This window comes from Psammomys obesus, unplaced genomic scaffold (assembly GCF_907164565.1).
Source record: "Psammomys obesus unplaced genomic scaffold, mPsaObe1.curated_primary_1811, whole genome shotgun sequence".
In the NCBI taxonomy this organism is placed as follows: Eukaryota; Metazoa; Chordata; class Mammalia; order Rodentia; family Muridae; genus Psammomys; species Psammomys obesus.
The window spans coordinates 9,819,050-9,842,893 of NW_026592510.1; the positions used below are offsets into that span (position 1 = coordinate 9,819,050).

The 23,844-nt window shown below is 39.0% G+C and overlaps 1 protein-coding gene across 5 annotated transcripts in view; it reads left to right on the forward strand.

Moving 5' to 3' along the window:
* Rfx3 (regulatory factor X3) overlaps positions 1-23,844 on the forward strand; it is a 274,748-nt gene that overhangs the window by 245,804 nt on the left and 5,100 nt on the right. For all 5 annotated transcript variants that reach the window (XM_055614027.1, XM_055614025.1, XM_055614028.1 and 2 more), the window contains 2 exons: positions 4,872-5,080; positions 11,243-11,396. In XM_055614027.1, coding sequence (XP_055470002.1) covers positions 4,872-5,080; positions 11,243-11,396 — 363 coding nt within the window. The remainder of the gene's footprint in view (positions 1-4,871; positions 5,081-11,242; positions 11,397-23,844) is intronic.

Sequence of the window (23,844 nt, forward strand, 5' to 3'; positions counted from 1 at the left end):
TCTTTTCCATGTATCTTTTCCTCTGCCTACCAACTATCTGTATACAAACATACAATATGTTTGTATATTCATTAGTATATACAAAAATACAGGCATACTTTCATGTACACCATGCAGTCATATAACCTTTACAAGGACAGGCTTAGATTTATAAAATGGTCCATGTATGTGAGTAGACTTACATTAACTTTTTTATGAAAAATATTAAGCAATTACATCATCTTAAAGTCTGCACTCTAATATTTACTTCAAATCTATATTTTAAAATTGTTTTAAAAGTATCATAAGAAAAGTTGAGGTATTACAGTGGAACACACCTGTAATCCTAACATTCTGGGAGGCAGAAGCAGGTATATCTCTATGAGTTTGAGGCTAGCCCGGTATACAAAGTGAGTTTGTGACAGCCAAGGCTACCACTTAGTAACAGAAATTTTTGTAAAGAATGTTTTATTTAAATTAACATCTGAAAAAGGTGTTAACTGTTCCTGTTTTAACATTTGTGTGTCCTCAATCTTGTCTTCATTATTTTTGTATTAAATTGAATGTGTATACAAATGAGCCCACCGACTACTCAGAAACATCTCTCTTGAGGGCATTCTTGTATGTAAATAGTCAACTATCTGTCTATTACTCATCCTTACAGAGCCACTTTGAGACTGCTCTCTGTCTTCTTCTTTGTAAACTGTCAAGTTTTTCTGTGTCCATCATGGTGGTCATTAGTACTGGAAACTGTGTAATTAATTAAGCACCTGTCCTCCAAAATACCTCTCCTCTAGTCAGAGGCTCACAACCTGGTGGCGAGCCATTCTACGCAGGCACACTTTGCTTTGCACATTCTAATGAGTACCCAGACTGCCATGGTTCCTTTGCTCCTTCCCATGTCTTTATTTCTTCCAAACATTGGCAGGCTTCTCTGGTGTAGCCTGATTCCCGTTCCTTCTTCATGACCTTTTCCGGTCATTTGGAACCTGTCCCTGCCTCTTCTAAGATGAGTCTCAGTAAGACTGACAAAGAAAAGGCTGAAATTCTTACCATACGGAAACTTTTGTTTGAAATGACTTCTTCTCTCTGTTAATATTAGAAATGCCAAGAGTTTGGACACTCCTGTCAGGATAACCACAAGCCTCCGTTCACTACTTCATCGTCTTCTCGACAAATACTTTTGCATTCCAAGACAATGTTTCCAGTTTTCTAAAGGTTCTGTGTAAATTGATAAGTTTGTATACAAATTATGAATTATGTTTGGATGATCTAACCTGATAACCCAATCATTGAACACTTGAGTTTCTTCATTGAAGATACAGTGTGAGTTTGAACTTCCTCACTATGTACCATATTGGATATTGTTTCGCATAAATTACGTGCATCTTCAGATGTTTTCAGCTTGTTCTAGTTAACACTGAGGAAACTAAATTCTGATAAAAAAGACTATTTACTGAGTAAGCTATTGTTAGTGTAAAATTTATAGGCTGTAATAAAATGAAATACATTGTAAAGGTTTGAAAAGTGGTTTATTGAGCTTTAGTCTTATTTCTCCAGCTAGATTTTAGACTATCATTTAATCTTTCTATCCAAAAATAATTTTTATATAAATAATGAGTTTGAATTTTGATAAGAAGTGAAATTCTTTCATGTGTGTCAGTAAGATCCTCTTACTAGAGCCAGCACAGACATGAAATAAACTCCTTCATATGGAGCACAGAATCTTCCATTTGCAACAAAAAAGGTTCTAGAGGTCAGTTGCCCATATATTCCACATATTTAGCAGTGCTGTATTGTATACAGAGAAAGGGTCAAATGTATTAAAAAAGAAAAAAGCTTACATGTCAGTGAGTGTGAGAACCTCTCTTCTGGTAACTATTGTTATACCTAAACTTCTCTGGGTACTCAGAAATTCTTAAGTTGACAAAAAACTTCTGGCAGCTTTTTTTACACTATTAAAAGATCTTAACTTTTGTTATATAAGTCTATTATACATCAAGAAATGAAGAAGCAGAAAGACATACGTGGTACATACTCACTTATAGGTGGATATTAGACATATAATATAGGATAATCACACCAAAATCTGTACAACTAAAGAAACTAGGCAAGAAGAAGGACCCTGGGTAAGATGATCAGTCCTTATTCAGAAAGGCAAATAGGACAGACATCAGAAGAGAGAGAAAACAGGGAACACCACAGAGGGCCTCTGAAAGATTGTACCCAGCAGGGTATCAAAGCAGATGCTGAGACTCATAACCAAATTTTGGGCAGAGTGCAGGGGATCTTATGAAAGAAGTGGGAGATAAAAATACCTGGAGGGGACAGGAGTTCCACAAGGAGAGTAACAGGACCAAAAAAATCTGGCCACAGGAGTCTTATCTGAGACTGATACTCCAACAAAGGACCATGCATGGAGATAACCTAGAAACCCCTGCACAGATGTAGCCCATGGCAGCTCAGTCTCCAAGTGGGTTCCCTAGTAAGGGGAACAAGGGCTGTCTCTGACATGAATTCAGTGGCTGGCTCTTTGCTGACCTCCCCCTGAGGGGGAAGCAGCCTTACCAGGCCATGGAGGAAGACAGTGCAGCCAATCCTGATGAGACCTGATAGGCTAGGGTCAGATGGAAAGGGAGGAGGACCTCCGCTATCAGTGGACTTGGGAAGGAGAGGAGATGAGGGAATGAGGGTGGGATTAGGAGCTGGTGAGGGAGGGGGATAGAACTGAGATATAAAATGAATAAACTGTAATTAATAAAAAGTAAATAAATTTAAAATCTGTATATATAATAGGAAAATGTAGTTAACAACATAGCTAATTCAAACTTCTTTTTTTTCTTTTTCTTTTTTTTTCATTTTATTTTTCTCATTAGTTACATTTTGTTTAATTCAAACTTCATACTAGTAAAAATTTAGAAAAAACAAATGTCTAGCCACATGGAATTGGTTATATAATGGAATATATATGGTTATATGTAAATGGTTATGTAATACAATGAAACAAATTTATTAGTAAGCAATAAATACAGATCTGTGTTTATCTACCTGGGATGATAGTCATCATTATTAAGCAGAATATTGAGTAGAATGTATGATATTTTTTATATTTATATACTTGTTTTAAATTTATATTAAAATTATGCATGTGTAAGCATAAATGACAAAATATAAATAAACATGAGTAATATAAATGTAGACATAAAAATAGAGCACATACAATATTTTATATTTGAAGCATATCCATGTATTGCAGCTATGTTGGACGACTCCCCTCATATTTTGTTGGGTTTTTTTTTTCTTTTTTATATTTATTTTTTTTGTGATCACATTTTAGTGTATTTTAACTATTTACAAGTAGTATTTAAGAAGTAACCTAAAACCAAAGAAGGATAGAAGTTGTTACCATTAGCAGAAATGTGGAAATTGTAGCTTTTCCTAGCGCAATAGAATGAATGATTTAGACACAATTTGCCTCTAAAAAAATCTAAGGTTAAATAACCGTTGAGTGGGTAAAGTGTGCAGGATTGGCAGAGATACTGAAACTGAAAGGCTGGGATTAGAGATATATTGATTGATATATTTATTGAAATAATAAATTTGAATCAACTTCACCTCTGATATTATATAGAAAATACACTACAGATACTGTTTAAATGAAATATCAATGTAGTCTATGTTATATTTTGGAATTTTACAGGACACTCCATAGAAACTCATCCTTAAAATGATCATAATGAATCCCACTTAAGAATTCTGACTAATTCTCATTTGTCTGATTTTGAGAACAGGAAACTAGGCCCATACTGATCTAATAAATTGCTTGAACTTAGTTTGGCAAGTTAGGGCCTAAGCAAAAATATTTGCCTTTTGATTATCTGTCAAACAGTATTTTGTGAGATAATCCCATTTTAAAAAAAAAAAAAAAAAAAAAAAAAAAGCTGTTTTTTTTTTTTTCTTTTATGTGCATTGGTGTTTTTCGTCCATGTAAAGATGTTGGCTCCTTAGAAACTGGAGTTATAGACAGTTGTGAGCTGCCATGCCGGTGCTGGGAATTGAACCTGGGCCCTCTAGAACAACAGTCAGTGCTCTTAACTGCTTGAGCCATTTGTGCAGCCCCGATAATCCCATTTTGATCCTAAGAAAACAAATTTTTCTTTTAATATTAAAATACAGAATAATCACAAAACTTACACAATCAATGAAATATAACTTTAAAAGTTCCTATTTTCATTGTTGTTACAAAACATGAAACTTCCCAACCAGAAGCAGAAGGGAAATTATAGTAATCAGGTTTCTTGGCAGGTAGCATGTCTACATTTTCTCCAAAGAGATTTTGTTGTTGTTGTTGTTTTCAGTTCTGTGAATTAATTTGCATTTGTTGGTTTGCATTGATAGCCCTTGAGATTTCTGTTCCCAATCTATAAACTCACACAGCATATGCTTCTACCTAGTACCATTCAGTGTTTGTTTTCTTTTAATCTTTAGGGACCACTTTTGGCCAATTGAATCCATTTGTTCTTCTGACTTACTCTAAATCTTCTAAAATGCTTCTAAAATTCTATCTCATGGGATGGGGAGGACTTTGAAGCAGTGAGAAAACAGGACGCTGCATGCTGCTGGTGCAGACACCTTTCCTTAAGTAACCCTTCTAGTCTCTCACAAGGCCCAGCCAGAGCAGAACACCAAATCAGTAAACAGTGCTTCACTGATGGTCGGGGAGAAATGCTGTGCCCTGAAGATGATCCAGGCATTGAGTGTTCAACGGCTGTTCATGATTCATTCACTTCCCCTTGGAAGTTCTCCCTGTAACCCGCTGCATGTCTTCTGTGATGACACTCAGTGAGAAGCTGCTGAGCTGAACTTTCCCTTCTATCTCTGACCTATTCCAGGAGCAGGCTTCCTGGGTGTGCCAGTGTGATGACAACATGGTTCAGAGACTAGAGACTGACTTCAAGATGACCCTTCAGCAGCAGAGCACTCTGGAGCAGTGGGCAGCGTGGCTGGACAACGTGATGATGCAAGCGCTGAAGCCCTATGAAGGAAGACCCAGCTTCCCTAAAGCTGCCAGGCAGTTTCTGCTCAAATGGTCTTTCTACAGGTAGATGACCACAATTGCACTACATTTCCTTCATGTTATGCAAATATGTGCATGCCATTTATTTAAAAAAGAAGCGAGCTTAGACTTGATGGGACACCCAACCCTACCACCATGATGCATAGAAACAAAGCAAGAAATATGGAAATGAACTTTTTTGTTTGTTTGTTTGTTTGTTTTGCAGGAGAAGGAGAACTTCTTGCTCAAAGCCAAGTTTTCAGATAGTAATCGCTGAGATTTCATATAGATTAGCAGTCATGACCCCATTGAGGTTCAAGTGACCCTTTTACAGGGGTCACCTAAGACCATTGGAAAAACACAGATATTCTGTTTTAATAACAGATATACTGTTATGAACATTACAGTTCATAACAGGAGCACAATGAAGTAGTAACAAAATAAGTTTTTGGTTGGGGGTTCACCACAACATGAGGAGCTGTATTAAAGGGTCACAGCATTAGGAAGGTTGAAAACCAGTGGCCTAGATGATGTTTTCAGCAACAGGCAGAAAAGTTCTCTAGTCCTTCCTCTGCTCCTGCCTTATTGAGATGCCTTCCTGTGGGGTTATGACTACTTTTCTTTTGTTCCCTTTTCAGTGTCTGTCCAGCTGTGTCATTAGACCATGGCATCACATCCCCATTGTTAGGGTACTCCCCAAGTCTATTTGAGTCAAAATCCATAGAGGAAAGGCCTAGCAATCTGAGCTTTGAAATCCTCTTGGTAATTCTAGTTCATACTCAGAGCTACCTAGTTAATGTCTTAATTCTGTCAATTACATCTGTTTTCAACCCTGGATAAATATCAGAGAGTAGAATATACAAGTTCTTTTTAACCCTTGGTTGCTTCTGAGACTTGCTGACTTATTCCTTCAGTGGTTAGGAGGTAGGTGTTAAGAGGACAATTGAGGTCAGTCATTTTCTGGTGATTATGATTCATGGCTAGTATATACTTGATAGTGACATGTCTTACGGATAATAAGCCTGTTAGACTAACATTCTTCATATAGAAATACATGTTTGTGTAGACAGAGAAGCACCCCTAAAGCCACCCCTAAAGGGAAGGGGCTAACTGATTATATAATACGTGACAGCGAATTTGGAATGAGCTGTTGGCTCCAAGTCTACTACAGGGCTTGAAGGAGTATGTATGAGCTGTATTGGTCAGGACTTGTGCCATATTTGTGTGGGATGGAATGGTCAGATGGATTCCTGCATGAAATCTATGTTAGGGACATTTATACCTCTCAGTCCATATGGGTTTTAGGCCCAAATCAGTGGGAATCACCCCGAATAAAGAAGCAAATACTTGTATTTTTAATACAGGATCAAATTTAAATTATCTAACTTGACTCATGAAATAGGAATCCATCTGTCATATAGTTCAAAGCTCCAATTTGGAAATACTTCGTTGTTGGTGGTTGTGGTGGTGGTTGGTTGGTTGATTGGTTTTTGTGTTGTTTTGTCTTGTTTTGCTTTGTTTGAGACTAGGGTCCCACTCTATAGCCCCAGCTGTCCTAGAACTCACTATTTAGACCACGCTGATGATGGACTCATAGATATCAACTTTGCTCTGCCTCCAGAGTGCTGGGATTAAAGGCATGTGCCAATATGCCTGGGTGAAATATATTTTTTTGATTGCCTAAGAGTCAATATTTTATTGATCTGAATTTTCCCAGAAAATTATATAAGGGATATGTGTTCCATGACTAGTGGATGAACACTGTCTGACTCTTCCCAAATCTCACATGCACCAAGAGCAGAGTGTCTACCCCATACCACAAGGAAAGAGAGTTGCTCTTCCCTCCTTTCCTGTTGTGTTCTGCGTTAGTGGCAAGCTTGCCCTTATTCCTCCATATGTTTTTTTTTTTCTTTGCATTTAGTTGACATCATTTTAGAAGTACACCCCTGGAGCCTTTGTCACCACAGAGATCTATTGAAGGAATCCTGAAAAGGAAGAAAATTACTCACTTGTGTTTCATGTTCTCTGCAGATACACAAAACCAGTAGATCATCACTTCCCTGTCCTCTGTCCTCCCTGAGTTGGGGATAATTGGCTTGTTATTACTAGACATTATTATGGTTATTATTTTCATTTCAAAAGGATTTGAAGGCTTACAGTTCAGGGCCATAGAGGAAAGAGACGTTCAAGCAGATGCATACCTCCTGCTGATAGGCAGAGTAGTATCTGAGCTGTGTTTTACTGAAGCATAGGAACATGTTGAGTAATGAAAGCCAGAGAAGTAAATCACCAGAGAAGTAGAATTGGAGAGGTTTTTTTCATGTTTTTATCATTGTAAATTTGCAAAGGATATTATAAGTTTGAAAGCCACATATGCAGTCCTTTCATGTGTAGAAATGAGATATTTAATCTAGTAATTTCTAAAATTGTATTTGCATTTACCTACACAGACACATAGAAACAAATTGGCAAGAAATCCTCTCACAGCAGTTGATCCATTGTTGCAGACATACTCTGCTCAGTCAAGGGCTGTCTACTTACTGAAACTACCTTTGAATGGCTAATGTTGACTTTGGAAAATCCAGAAATGCAAAAGTTATGTGGACTATTTCTTTTCTTCTGTGCTTTGTGAATAACACAAGAGAACATTCCTAATAATTATAGTGAAGGTCATTCATTCCTAGTATGCAGGGGCAGGGGATTGCTGCAATCCAAAGTAACTTTGCTCATTGTCTACATTTCTGGAATTAGAATTACACAGGTCAGTGGGTTGACATTTTGACAAATATTGTCACGTTCCTTCTACAGAAGCCTCAGGAACACTTGTGGAGACAGTACAGTTGTCTTTTTTTCTCGGCCCCTCTCCAGACTATAGTGCAGTGGATAACAGGTGTTCTCTTTAACTTGTATGTGTTTGCTTTTGAATAAGATTAGTCTTATATTTGTATTTTTTTTTACCACTTGTCATCCCTGGACTGTATTTTAAATATCTACTGTCTTTGTTCAGCAAGATGCATAGAGTTATAAGTGAATACTAGACTCTTGAATTACTTTTAAGAATACTGACTTTGAGTTCAATGTTATTTGATATTTAATCATTATGTTACATTATTTTTCTTTTTGTGTATAGAAAATTCTCTGCTTTAATTTTTGCCATAGAAAAATATTTACTTTAATTTTTTTCTATATTATATTCATGTAAATTATTTGACAAGTAGATGATAATGTATCATTGAGTTTTAGGGATTTGGCACATAAATGAAGCTGTTCTTCCATTTGTAATAATACATTCATACATTAGTTGTAAACATTTAAGGAGTGTTAAAGGTATTTCGTTTAAACACAGAAACCATTATTGTAATAAATATACCATTAACTCTAGTATACCCAGTACTGAGTAATGACCAGTTTTATTAAAATCCCACATATGCTAAGTGCCCTGACCTGCCCACTAAGTGCCTGGAGGCCTTAGTGGGAATGATGGCAGGTTAAGAAAAGACAGGCACAAGTATTGAAATGTGTAATTAGGTGGAGTTCTCACTCACATGAAGACACACTGATAGCCCAGATACGCAGCATATTTATTATAAAAATTCTGAAGGAGGAAAGAGGTCTCTGTAGGGGAGTAGTCTCAGGACAGCATGGACATGAAGTTATCTGATGAGGAAGCTGTGGTTAGTACTCTTTGCACATTACTGTTTTTAGTTAAAGGTCAATAGTTAGCTAATATTTGTACTCAGACTAGAGAAAAGCCTTGTCATTCCCCCAAGCCTGACCCAGTAAGGCCCCGCCATTACCCCAAGTCCCAGACAAGGAAGTCCTTGTCTTCACCCTTAGCCTGACCCGGGAAGGCCCTGCCATTCCCCTGAGCCTGAGACATTAGCATCCTTGACAGGGCCATGCTCATGTAATGAATGCTTATTCATACAGGAGTACACTTATCCATATTATCCATAAGGGAAATATTTCAGCATCTCAGTAGATGCCTGAATATTACTCAGCCTAAGGTATAACTGCTTGTACATTGTGATGTTAAGCACTTATCACAAGTTGTGGCAGTCTGAAGTATGACAGCAAAGACAGCACATATATATTTCCCTTTGTCTCAGTTGCACAGATAGAAAATTCATTCTTACCATCATTCTTATCTCAGCATTCAATATTTTTTTTCTCTAAAGTCAACAACCTTCACTTTCTTATTTTAAGTAGCCATTTTACAGAACTTGGTCTACTAATTTGTCAATATTACTGCTCTTGTATTCTGGACCATTATACATCTTGGACTTGTTGGGCAAAAAGGATGACCTGTATCCCAGGTGACAGAAGCCCGAGAGCAGATTTCATCAGTCTATGCAGAAGAACATGTGGTCTGAAATTTGTTGATTATTCCTGGAATTTTCATTTCATATTTGCAGTGGCCAAAACCAAGAAAATAAAACCCATAGATAAAGGGAACTGCTATGTGTTGCTTCATTTGCCTCTCAGACCAGCTCCTAAGCCTTAAAGATGGTTATGTGGTTTTAAGCAAGATTACAAAGGCTACCTGTAACCACACATAGATGGGAAGCTGGGGTAGAAAGATTGCTGAAGATACCAGTCTCTAAGCTACATAATGAAACCTGGGCCAGCCTAGACTACAGAGTGAGGACCTGGTTTGTTTGTTTGTGTGTTTGTTTGTGGAATTCTATATATGGGTCTAGCTAAGCTTGTATAGCTTTACCTTTTCTTCTGTTAATATAATTATTAAAAAGATAAATGGGAAGTTTTCTGCCCATCATATGATTTTCATTCTTTCATAAACAAATTATAAATAGCCTTTTCTGTTCTGTTACAATAATAATAAATTATAGTTGTTGTGTTCTATTTATTCATAAACTGTTTTCATATTCTTTAGTTAATTTTATTCTTGAAGTGGTTATGTACATTAGCTTAAGACAAAATACTGCTTTCACTTTCCCTAGAGAAAAGAACCTCTGGGAAATTGCTTCTTTGAGGTTAAGAGTCAAGTAGCAAAGAACCAGCATCAGAACCCCGAGCTTCTGTCTTCAAATGTCAGCTCATGATATGTCACTTCCCAAAATGGATGTAAGGAATCTGATGTATTTAAATCTCTGTTTTTAAAAAGTTGAAAATGAAGCAGAAGGCAAAAGTAAAGCCTACTTACTATTCTTTCATTTGTCTGGAATTTTATAATTGGTCATTATAAAATAAGGCTTTCATTTGTGACATTTTACCTCTTCCTCCTGAGAGTATAATGACAGTTTTAGTATTTATAGGCAAGAACTCTTTTAAAAAAAGGCAACTGAGTAAAAGCTCGTAAAAACACACATGCATAAACACATACATTATGCTCACCATGAGTCACAGATATCGCAGTCATATTCGAAGTTAAATAAATAAATGAATAAATAAATAAATAAATAAAAACCAAGCTCATTAGTTGATAAATCATTAGTAAAGCCACAATTTTATTTGGATTTATTTTTATTTTTAAAGTCATAGAGTTATTGTTAGTATTCTAGCAATATGGCTCACATTTATATAATGTATACACTAAATGTTCATGTTTTTCAGATTAAATTATTTCTGAATCCATCTATACTTCTTGTCTCTAATAGGGGAAAAACACCTTAATTTATATGAAAATCACCAGGAAACTAGAATCAACATTCACCACATACTCACCTCAATTTAGACTTCAGGGAGCATTGCTTGGTATTTTTGTATGAAATCTAGCACAAAGTGCGCTCTACAGATCGTTGTCAGTTAGTGATGACAAAACGTCAGTCATCATCAATATAATCTTCACTTTGAGTTGATTTTTCTTATACTGGGGATGAGTTTTCGGTCTTTCCAAATTGTCTCTGATCCAAATTGTCTCTTGTGAGCACAATGGAAGGAGCAAACATGCCGATAACAATTAAAGGTCTGGGTTTTTTTGTTGTTGTTGTTGTTTGTTTGTTTATTTATCTGGCTCTACTGAAGATCACGGTCAAGCCTTGGTGAGGAGGACCGCTTTCCCACATTGCATCAAGTTGGGCCTACTGCTTTCAAAAATGAAATTGTTCTAGCCCCAGTTCTATACTATAAATGTTGCCTATACTTTCTTTTGGTCTCCCAAATTAACTGCTGTTAAAAGGACTGAGATTCTGAACCATGACCCTTACCGCTAATTGTGGCTCCATCCCCGCCCTCTCTCGTGAACAGCTCAATGGTTATCCGGGACTTAACCTTGCGCAGTGCTGCTAGCTTTGGCTCCTTTCACCTGATCCGGCTGCTGTATGACGAGTACATGTTCTACCTCGTAGAGCACCGTGTTGCTCAGGCGACGGGGGAGACACCGATAGCAGTGATGGGCGAGGTAAGAGGGTTTCAAGAGCTAACATCTACTGTTTGGTTTCTGGTTACACTTGTAAATGACTACAAGGGGACTGATGGTGTGTGTTTTTAATCACAGAATGTTTAAGTTGAAGATACTATCCTGTCAGTGGAATGTTTTGCTTCATTATATATATCCACATTAAAAACAAAACAAAATAGAACAGCAACAACAACAAAAAAAAACTTTAGAGAAACAGAAGACTCTAAAAAGAAAAAAATTATTGAGTAGGAGATGAGAAAGACCAATGCCTATGATAAAGCTAAGAACCCCTCCCCCCCTAAAAAATGTGTTAAGTATGTAGTTTGTGGGCTCTTTCCCAGCCTTCAAGAAGGAAGTGGGTAATTTTGCCTCAGAGTGCAGACGATGATGGCAGTGCTCACTGACACTTTTTACTGTGCTGCAAGCATGTCTCTACATCCTTGTGTATAACAGAACACTTACCAATTCACTGCAACCCTTTGAAATTAATTTCTACCTTTTCATGCTTTATCAGTTTACTTTGGGTCAGTGAGAAACTTTGCCTCAAAAAATTAAGGTAGACAATGTTAGTGGAAAACATCATATGTTGATCTAGCCTACCAACACCCAGGAAGCAGACACACAGAGAGGAGGCAAGGGGAGTTGTTGAAGCTAAATACTGCTGAATTACTGTTTAATAAACAAAACAATAAAGTATAAATAAAGTAATCAAAATACTTTAAGCACCTCTGTAAATTCAACTATAAACTACAAGTATTCTACTATAAGTAAAATATATTTCAAACAATCCTTAAAATTTTCGTAAGTGTATGAGTACTTTGCCTGTGTGTATGTCTATGTACCATGTACATGCCTAGTGCCTAAGGAAGCCGAAAGAGGCTGTCAGATCCCCTGAGACTAGAGTTGTAGACCATTGTGAATGGCCATGTGTGTGCTCAAGTGGAACCCAGGTCCTCTAGAAGACCAGCCCTTGCACTTAATGGCTGAGGTATCTCTTCAGCCCTGAATGTTAAATGCTTCTGACATCATTTTTAATATTCATCTATTCCAATTAAAAGGCATCGTTTGCAGTTTGATGATATATACATCTTTGTGTAATTGTGTTTAAATGATACTGAATGGATAATGTGTAAGATGAAGCAAGAACTGCTGTAGCTTTTAAATAATAGGCCAAACAATCTGGATCTTTCTTAAATTTGACCTTCTTTATTTTAGCTGTATACATGTCTCTTTACAAGATTCCCAGTTGGAATGAAAGATTTCTCACATCAGGGCTCAAGACTTCTGAATTTATCTTTTAGTGCACTTAACACTTTGCCCCACACCTCTGTGCTCTGGATCTTTACCAGAATGAACAGGATAATGTCACCGTGTGGCTTATCCTTCATGGCCTTTGCTTCCATTGCATGACTAAAGAACAAAGGCATGAGCCCATTACACTGTCAAGGCTTAGCCACCTCCTCCCATGAGTCTGCAGCCAGTAGTAGTACTGCAAGATTGAAGTGAGACACACTGTCAACAGGGCCACATAATCATTGTAATAGACACTCTTAACTGCGTGAATAGGCTGCAAATGAGTAAGAAATCACAGCATAATGCAAAGATATATTGATACATTTTAAGTAAAGTAATAAGACATAAATTCGCTTCTGTAAAACCAGAGCTCTGAAGGTAACCCTAGTCTGTTTGCTTGCTTTGTACCCTAACCCAGTGTGTAAGGTAATCCTTTTCACAATCCACATGAGTGCACCATTCAGTCCACGAAGCGAACCAAGGCTAATTTTCTCTGCTGAATCTCCCCCTAGCACTATACTTCAGAAGACTTTCAAGCTAGCATAGACTTTCGGCTTTAATCCTACTATCTGATCTAAAATAATTTTATATCTGTGGAAAGGAGGTGGATCGTCAAGAAACAGCTACCACCACCCACCACCCACTGCTCCCACCCCACACCCCCACACACTCTACACCTCATGTTCTCCTCCTGTGTTACCCTAAACTTACTCTCACTTTGCCCTTTGTAATTTCCCTTCCCAAACACCTGCTGGACGTGCTGGATTATGCATGCCTATAGGCCCAGCACTTGGTAAGTAGAGGCAGAAAGAACAGAGGATCAAGGCCAGCCTGATCTGGATAACGAATTCAAGGCTAGCCTCTGCTGCATTATTGAGATGCTGTCTCAATACATAGCTGTCTCTCTCTTTCTCTCTATCCCTCTTTCCCTCCCTCTCTCTCCCTCTCTCTATCTCTCTCTTTCTCTGTGTGTGTGTATGTGTATGTGGGTATGTAGAGGGGTGGAAGAGGTGAACTACCCTTGTTCAAACACCAGATTCACAAGTGCCTTCACAAAGGGTGGGGACACCGTGTCAGACCAGAGTATATTGAGATTCATAAAATTCACCATTTCCCACAACTATAAGCAACCACTTTTTAATCATCATTAATAATGTCATCATAAAATCAGTAATTGTTAACATTGAGAGCTTATTATATGCTTAGTTGAATTATGCCCCTGAAATTCCTTCTTTTATTTCTGTTTTGGTAGAGGTCATCATGATCCTATCCAAGCATTATCTTGGATCATCTTTCTGTCTTGACCCAACTGTAAGCACTGACTAAGCCTTCCGGATCTCAAACCTCTCGTAGTGTAGTCAATATTGTCTTACGCAGAAGCAGAGCAGATTGTGTTATCCCCTACCTAAAACTCCTCACTAGTTTATTCTTCTATTAATTAGGGGAAGAAAATTCTCACCTTGTGCAAGGAGCATTTAAAACCTGACTTGGCTCCCCATTGGCCTCAACCCCTCACTTTTCCTCCTCCTCTTACAGCCATGTCAGCCTTTTGTGCCTTTTCGACTACCACATCTACCTCATCATTAGACCACTGCATAAGTGGAGCTTTCTCCCTGGGGCCCTCACTTCACCTTTCCTTGCCCATTCTGATTCCTACTTCATGGTTTAAATATCAGTTCCTCAGTGAGGCCCAGTTCCCATGGACTATACTACATGATCTGATTCTCTTAAATCTGGACTTCTACTTTTTGTTTTAAAGCTTAACCAGTAGTAATTGCATGGTTTTCTGTATGATTAATATATGTGAAGATTTGATGCCTGAAGATAACACAGAAATTTCAAGTCAAAAGAAAGGAATTTGGGACAATCCATGTTTTTCTGTGTTGAAAACCAGACATTTGTCTCTAAAATTAGCTGATTCGTTTACTTAACAACTCTGTTAAGATTTGGATATGACTGTAAACAAAATGGATTTTGACTCTGTCTTCAAGGAACTTGCCTTGCAGTGGCAGACATATTTATTAAGCAGCCTGTAACTACATAGCTATAGATTCTCAGTGCTATAAAGAAAGGCTTCAGAAGATTAGGAGGTGCTTGAAGCAAGGGGCAGTTACTTTTGCCTAGGAAGGCCAAGAAAGGCTCTCCTGAGGAAATAATATTGAGATGAGAAATGAAATACTTGGAGAATTTGGAGGCATGGTGTCAGTTATCAGAGGCCCGATGAAAAGTGAACTGAGATGGGGATCATGGCCAGTGAGTTTTCATGACAGGTTCTGAGGTGCAAGCCACAGAAAGGCCAGGTAGACACTGTCAGACTCCACAGTCGGAAGAACTGTGGCCACACAGAGGCCAAAGATTTCAGGAGGATCCAGTCCCTCCCCAGTCAGTGTGCTGACCACGAAATTGGATACGGAACCATCCAGTGCTTTTCCCAAAGTCACATTGCTAAGAAGGTATGGAATCTGCTTGTAACATCACGCTTTGATGCTATATGCTGCTTTCATCACCTGTCCCTGGCTGGGTAGCTTGGATGGCCATGTGTTTGTCTTTATTATAGATTTCTTGGAGGTGGGTAGGGGTGGGATTCAAATTGCTAACTAGGTCTAAAAATGGGGGGAGCTTTAAAAAAACCTTTTTAAAAAAATGGTTTATCTTTTCACTAATAATAGTTCCGTAAATCTTAAAACTAACATTATTTGAGCAGGTTAGAGATCAACATGTTTTCTATCAAGCACAGTAAACAGACAAAAAAAAATCCATTTTTGAATGAATATTATTGTCACCAATAATATTGTCATTCAGTTGTTTCAGTGAGGATCACCACTGATTAGTGTTCCGGGTAGAAGGCACCCCACAGTCCCTGTAAGTTTCCTTATGACATTCTCCCAAATGTCAGCCTGCTGCTACATTAATAATTCCTATGATGTCATTTGAAGCATTTGTGATTGTAGACATACTCTTCTTTTTCCCTTTGTTCATTTATTTGGTTGGATGGTTTTTGGTTTTACCTACATGATAGAAAACAGAATTTACCTAAGCCAGAATCTGTGTAATTTTCACACGTTTGTGTAAGTATTTTAAGTGTGCCCTGAGGCTTTCTGGCAGTGGTGAGATTCCAAGAGTGGACGTAAGATAGAAAAGTCACACCTGTCGCACACCTGTAAGTGGAAATTTCAGAAACCATAAAGTATTCTCTGCTACTCTTGACAGAGCAAATTGAGCATCAAAATAGCCCTGTATAAGACCATGTGACTATTTAGAATCAAGAAGTCTGTGGAATGTATGTCTTACACCACAAATACAGAGTTTGCTAACATAGTCACTGAATATATACAATTCAGGTTCTTTCATAAAATAGTTCTCCATGACAAGCATTTTATATTACATATTTAAAATTAATTATATTTGACTTCTCTTTAATTATAACTATACTCACATATTATTAGGTCTAAACCATCTCTTTAGCCAACATTTCAAAAGAAAAAAATTGAAATTATGTCCTAGGAATGGTGCCACACACATGTAATATGGTCAAAGAATTGCGAGTTTGAGGCTAACCTGGGTTATGGTAATAAAATCCTGACTCGAAATCTAAAAATAAAAAGAAAATGACTCTTTAATTGTTCAGTTATGAACATATATATAGAAAATAACCTACCTAATAATTGTATCTGGGGAAAATATCTCCCAGATCCATCAAAGTTAATATATTCAAAATGAAAGGGAAGGAAAAAACTAAAAACAGAAGAGGAATCATAAGAATTCAATAGACAGGCTTTGGGGTAAGAGTGAGGTAGAAGGACATCTCAGCACATAACCCTCTTCAGAGGTGCCTGTCACTGGCTTGTTTAGAGAATGTTTTGACTGGTGGCTTCTTGGATGCCCCCTAAAAGCAAAGAGCAAGCTACTTGTCATATTCCTGGACACAGATTAAGCATGACAGCGCCACCTACTGGCGTTTTTACAATAACTCCTGATCCAGGTGACCCTGAGACTTTATTGAACTGTGGTTCTTTCATTGTAGAGAAGGTGGTGGCTGCTGGCCCCATTAATGAAGGTAAACTGCCGTGGTTTTGTCAACGTGGGAAAAGTCTTTGTGTTCCTTACTTCTCTTTTGTGACAGGAACATGTAAAAAGAACTTTCATTCACCTGTTGTAATTGTCTCTCAGGGGCTTATCACCTCTGTCTGCTAACCTAGGCCTAGTCCTGGAAGTTTCTGGCCTCCATACAATCTAACTTAGGCCTAGAATGTTTTCACCCTCTGAGGCTTACTGCTTAATAAGCTCACCCTTTCTACTACTTACTGAGCGCTGGCCTGGCTGGTTCAACTCAGCTGTTCTGGCTCAAACTACTCTCCCAGCTAACTTATTCAAACTGGCTTTTCTCTCGGCCTCTGAATTGCTTTGTTTGGCCACAAACTCACTCAAGCCATTTTTTCAGATCATCTGGCTCCTTCTCATTCGCTGGTGTATTCTTTCTTCATCTGATTTCTCTTTCTGCAACCTGTTTCTCTGTTACTGTCCCGGTAGAACTGTCTTCTCTCAGTATTGCCCCTTAAGTAGCTTCCCTTTTCTCTCTCTGCTCCTGATAGTTGGGCATATCCTATTCTGCCAAGTCTTTTTTCTCTGATTTGTCACTGTTTCTGCCACTCAATTAGACATCACTTTCAGATTCTGGTGCTACCTTCGTTGTTTGAGATTAAAGGCATGTACCGCCATGCCTGGACCTAAGTGCTTTTCTTTGCTTGAAACTTTCTCTATACCAAGCTGGCCTTGAACTCAGGTCTGCTTGCCTCTGTTTCCAGGATTAAAGCTGTGTTTGTATTCCAGCTGGAGCACACAGACCTAGAAGGTCTTTGGAGGTAATATCTTCCCAGAACAGCCATGTTCTGAATTAACATTCTTCTACAGGAACTTGCCTTGTAGCTCATGCTGGCCTCCAATTCATGGTGATCCTCCTGCCTCACCTTTCAAGTGCTGATATTACAGCTGTACTAATTTAGAGTAGGAAAGATCTTTTCTTGAAGAAATTACTGTTTTCTTCATGTCATTGTTTTACTAAAATACAATGATCAAAGTGTCACAAAAGATGTCCTCAACAAGAATGTGGGCTGGAGAGATGGCTCAGAGGTTAAGAGTACTGGCTGTTCTTCCAAATGTACAGAGTTCAATTCCCAGCAACCACATGGTGGCTCATAACTGTCTGTGATGCGATCTGGTGCCTTCTTCTGGCCTGCAGGCACACATACAGGCAGAGTGCTGTGTAAATAATAAATAAATCTTAAAAAGAATGAAGACAATGTAAGCTCTATAAATCTAATTCACATATGTCTTAAAGAGAATATGTTTCCAACCCTGCTCAATCTCATTGTCTCTCCAGGTTATCATCGCTGCTGAGGTGGTTTGAATGAAAATGGGTCCTGTAGACTCAAAGGGAGAGGCATTATTTGAAAGGATTAGGATGTGTGGCCTTCTTGGAGCAAGCATGCTTTGTTGGAGGAAGTGCTTCACTGGGGGTGGATGTTGGGGTTTCAGAAGCTCAGGCTCTGTGTCACTCTCTCTTCCTGCTGCCTTTCGATGCAGAGGTAGAACTCCCAGCTACCTCTTCAGCACCATGTCTGCCTTAATGCTGCCATGCTTTCTACCAAGATAATGGACTAAACCTCTGAACTGTAAGCCAGCCCCAATTAAATGTCTTCCTTCACAAGAGTTGCTGTGCTTGTGATGTCTTTTCACAGCAATAGAACCCCAACTAAGACAGCTGGTTCTACTCAAACTCCACTCCTCTCCTGTAAAATACTGAGGCTCTTATTTGCTCTTAGGTATTGGGTGTGGTCTCCATGATAGCAAATCAGTTCAGGAGCAGAGTTCTCTCTCTTCTGTACATAAAGTGTGTTGTTTTTGATTTGCATAAAGTGTGTTGTTCCAGCCGCAACCTAACATTTGCAGGACCAGAGGTATCATATGTCTAACTATTTTAGACATTTTGAACTAATTATAAATAAAATCTGTTCCATCCATCTACTTTTAATAGATGTATCTTGATAACTAAGGACATTTCTTAGATTTAATGTTCCGTCTCTTCCAATGTCCATTACCAGAAAAGAGACACAGTTGCAGCCAGCATCTACCCTTGCGCACCTGTCTTCTTTTAGCCTGTGAACACCTCAGGCTAGTGTTCAGGATTTTTCTACACCTTGCAAATGAATTGGCTGCTCCCCCCAAGCCCCTGCTGCCACATCTCTGAAGAGATTTGCACAAGCCTAGGAAGGAACTCAGGGCTGTTGGGCAGGGAATTCTGAGATTCCAGAAAACAGCAGGATGGTAGAAAGGTAGACTGCAGGAGGGAAACAAGCTCTAAAAAGAAACCTCCACTTGACTCCTTGGGGAACAACCCAAGGGAAAACAAAGCAGGACTCTTGAGTGAGCTCAGGAAAGAGACTGCTCCCTGCTTTGGCTTTGACCTGGTGATGACAATCAGCATTTCTATGTCTGAAATCACTTTCTTTCCAAAGCATCTACGGCCTGTACTGCCTTACACTGTACAGCCTGCCTGTTCTCTGCTGACTGGTTTTCTTTACGGATTTTGAAACAGCGTGAAGATGAGTATGCTGTTGTATCCATAGGGAATGAAAAGGCTGAACAGTTAAAGCTGCACCCAAGTGTGCTTCAGTATGTGGGGACATATATGGACATTGCCAGGACGCCAGGCCAGCCCCAAAGAGCAGGGCCATTAGCAGTAACAGAATGAAAGCTGCCATTGTATGGAGCAAACTGACAGAAATCTTGGTCTTTTTTTGTCATTTTTAGTGACAACTCTTAGAAAATATATTAGAAAGTTACACTCATTGGAGAAAGCTACCAAGAAACCCAATACTTTTCCAAGTAAACATCAGTATTTCTTGAAGAGTAAAGTTGGAAATTAAAGTTTAAGTTTTCAACTACCTCTGCCCCCAAGTTGTGAAACCCTGTGCCAATGCTAACTGCAAAATGGTTCTCATTTGGTAGATATTTAAGTAAACAATGCCCAGAACACTCTAAAGTTCAGAGACTTCCCTCTTCTCCATCAGAAGCATCTGAAATAGTTGCCAATACCTAACCTTAACCTTATTTAACAAAACATAAAGTAATTGACCATTGCTGAGTTTTATGTGACTTAAAAAAATCCGAATGTTCCAAAACTCAAGCCAATAATATGGTTGACTCAGAAGTTCTAAATCTGTTTGTGAACAGTTTCCCTACTTCTCGGAGGGAAGCTTTAAAGCACCGTACTTCTTTCCTCACTCCTCGGAGTGGAAGGAGAGGCAATTGGCCAAAACATAGCTGAGCTGCTCACCATTCCCAGTTTTCTGCAAACATTCTGCATATGTGCGCCTTGACCATTTGCAGGCCAGCCCATTTCTTGTTTATTTTGTTGTTTATTTCTACATCATAAATATCTTAATCAATGTAAAACCATTACTTCCAGCCCCACCCAACCCTCCATGAAGTCTATAGGTCAAAGCCAAAGCCTAACAGGCTAGGATTTCTACAACCCCTTTTAAGTGAGAGGCATTTATTTTGAAATCATCCTCTAATGGTTATAGAATGAAATCTTAAGGTTCTCTCCACAGTGTTGGGAACTTGGTTGTGAAGACAGCCTGGCTTGGTCTCTGTTCTGTGCCTTTTGATAAAGGTGCATATTTAGTTTTGATGATAACCCTGTCTAATCCATAGACAAGGAAACCAGAAGCTTGAAGAGTATAACTGGCCTAGAGTCACACGGCTTATAGTGACAGAATAGTGATTTAAATCCAGTCATGCTGGTCTATGTCCTGTGTTTCCTTGTCCTGCTGTACTCACCACTTTAATTTAAATTGCATAATTAAAAAGTTACACTTATTCTTGCTTGAGTCTCAATTTTATCATCAGTAAAATAAACTTAAAGGAAATTTATTTATAGGAATTTGCAAGGGTTAAATTAGGTAAGTCGAAGGTAAGTTGTTCCTGTAAGAAACAGGATACAGCCTTTTCCTCCGGGCAGTTTCTTGAGTACCAAAGCAGTTGCAAAGCCTTGGAAAGCACCCTTATGTTAACACTTCTCTATGATGCTGTGAGGACTACACTGTCAGAGCCCAGCAGCCTGATGCCCACTTGCTGGCGTTATGAGGTAGATAGGGTAGATAGAGAGGCAGAAAGACACATAGTAAGTACTTGATATTAGTTCCTATCCTCTCCCTTTTGCATAAAGTTGATAAATATTGAAATTCTATTCATTGCCCCAAATTGTAAGTGATTGGCTTTTATTAAGAGTTAGATTTCTTAATTGATTGTGTACTTACAAATCTCAAGCAATAATTTGTATAATTAGACCATCACTTTTTGGGTCAACAAAGGTAAACTCAGGCGCTAAAATAAACAGAAAAGATAACAAAACATAATACAGGCATTAATAATATTGAATTGTAACAGAAAAATAGCCCACAGTCTTTGAATACTGAATCAAATAATCCATAGAATTATAGAGAATCTAGCAGCATTCTTTGGTATGTAGCCAAAGTGATAATCAGAGGCAAATTAATTCAGTGGTTTGAAAAACACAACCAACAAAATAGAATGGAGAAATAAGTCAATTAGAAAGAAAATGCCAGCATTAGGGAAGAGCATCAATATAATTAGGTCTAGACAGTCACAGCTAGGCTTGGATTCAATGTTAACTAATAGGAATGATTGAAATGTTTTATAAGTGTTTATAAAATGGCAGCAGTAAGGGGAGGATTCTGTATGGACTTTCTATAAACTAAATGGCAAATTAACATGGTAGCACGCCTGTAATCTCAGCATGTGGATATGGAGTCAGGAAGCAGGAAGTTCAAGGCCAACTTCAAACAAATAGTGGGTTCAGGGCTAACCTGGGCTGTGTATACATTCATACATAGGTGTACATGAAGTTTCAACTACTGCCAGTACTGGCTTGCACAATAAGGCCAGCATGCTCATTGTCCAGAATCCCAGAATCCGTGTAGACTACCCCTGTAGTAGCTGACACTTGTAGGGAAGTAGGCTTAGCCGAAGCTTTTGTCAGTGTATGGCCTAGCTGGTGGTGATCAAGGTCCAGAGGAATGCTTACAGCTCTGTAGTAGCACTTACGGTGGGTTCTTCCGTGTACAGGGCCTGTAGTCCTTTCACATGCCAGCAACTAGGCATATGACTGTGTCCTCTGTACAGTGCAGACCTCATGGAACTATGGAGTGGTGCTAACAAACCAGGCTATCCCATCCCTTACTGTGTTAGACTTGCTTTCTAAGCCTTCATTTGGATGAGGAATTTAAAGGTGTTCTTGGTCTTCAAGCTCATCCATTTTAGCATTCTCAAGTTTAGTTTCTACTTCGTTCTCCGGACTGACTTACGTGTGTCATACTGACGGCTTTCGCCTCTGTGCTCCTAGTAAACGTCTTAGGCACACGAAGCCTCCATATCCTTGCGAACAACCTCTCAACTGCTTAGTTTCTGTCAGGCTCCCACTGTAGCCCTCTTGGAGACCTACTGGAGAGGGTCCCCACTCGCGTCCTAGCCATTGGGGTAGCACAGCGAGTTACAGCCTGGCAGGCTGCCACAGGCTGTGGGGCTTCTGTGCCTCTCAGGGTGCTCTGGTGCTGTGATCTCTGGTTAGGATTTACAGGAAGTGCTTTCTCAGGCAAGAAGTCTTTTTCCTCAAAAACAACAGATCGAGTCTGCTGTCATCTACACCATGCCTTGACTGTAATTCGTGCTGGTTCTGACTTTGCAGTATTTCCTGTCATCTGGCTGACAGATTTTTAATACCTATGTGCACTGAATGCCATGCATTTTCTACAAGAGTGCTTTTTAAATCCCATAATTTATATATTTATATGCCTTACTAAAATGTGAAATCTCTATAATCCTCTCACTGTCCCCACCCCCAAAATCTTTCTTTCTCCTTCATAACCTAAAGATGAAAATGCCGGACCTCAAATGTAATATCACATACTTACTATGTGATGTTAGTCAAATCAGCTCACTGTTTTCCATAGCTACAGGATGAAATCTGGTTCCTCTGCCTTGACACACCCTAAGTTTTGTTATTTTGTGGGGCTGAAATGAAGGAGTAAGTGTGTATACTTGGTAAAAACGTGTTTACTCTTCAGGTACTACCTAAGGTTTGGAGTGTACTGGCAACAGGACAGAGTCCTAATGCTAGGGCGCCAGTGTTATAGCTGGAAACACATATGCTAGATGAGCAAACAAAGTCAGATCTGTACGTTTGTGCAGAAGGCCGTCTGAAGCAAGCCATGGTGCTGTTCCTGGGAGCACTGGGGAGAGACTTCTCCAAGGAGGTGCGTTAAGAAAGTGACCCATGAGGCCACACCTATTCAGAAGAAGGCACACTGTGTACTGAGCCAGTAAAAAACACATGCTGTACACAATCACACCAGTGAATAGTAGCTCCTCTCTGTTGCAGTTCTTTCCCTAGCAGGAACTCTACAAAAGAAACTTCACCAACTTCTAGAAAGAGCACTTTCCAGGACCCTGGCTTTCTCTGAGTCCCGCTCGTTAATGTCACTCCAGATCTTGCAGCACTTCTTTCCCTTCTGTAGGTGCAGGTCCATGTCGTCTGCCTGATTTCCATGCTTCTGACTTCTCTGTGCTGCCCACCCGTGTCCACTGCTTCTTTGATCACTGTTCAAACCTTAAACCTGTGCCATTGATTTCCATTTCTCGTCTTTGACCCCATGCTTCTAAACCTTTCCTAAGGTTTCTTGGGTTGCCTCGTTTCCCTGCTAGCCTATCTAGCTGTCATACCAGAAGCAGCTACTTACTGTTACGTCCATGAGAATAAGTATTTTCTCAACCGATCTGACTGATACTGGAAATTATTTTCTGTACTATTTCATATGTACATATATATATTCCTCCCATGTAAATGTACATAAACATTTTTCTCCATGGGCTTTTAAAATTTCTTCTCCTCTTCACTGGATTCCTTGATTTCACATCTACTGTCTTCATTTGCTGTGTGTGTGGAGCTTGTCCCGGATCCCAGAGCTCCCTAAGGCATCTGCAATGCCTCTGCCGCTCCTTGTATGGCATCTGGCACGGAGCATCACAAGCGGCACCCTGGGTCTGAGTGCTGGCCTGCTAAGGACGGGAACAA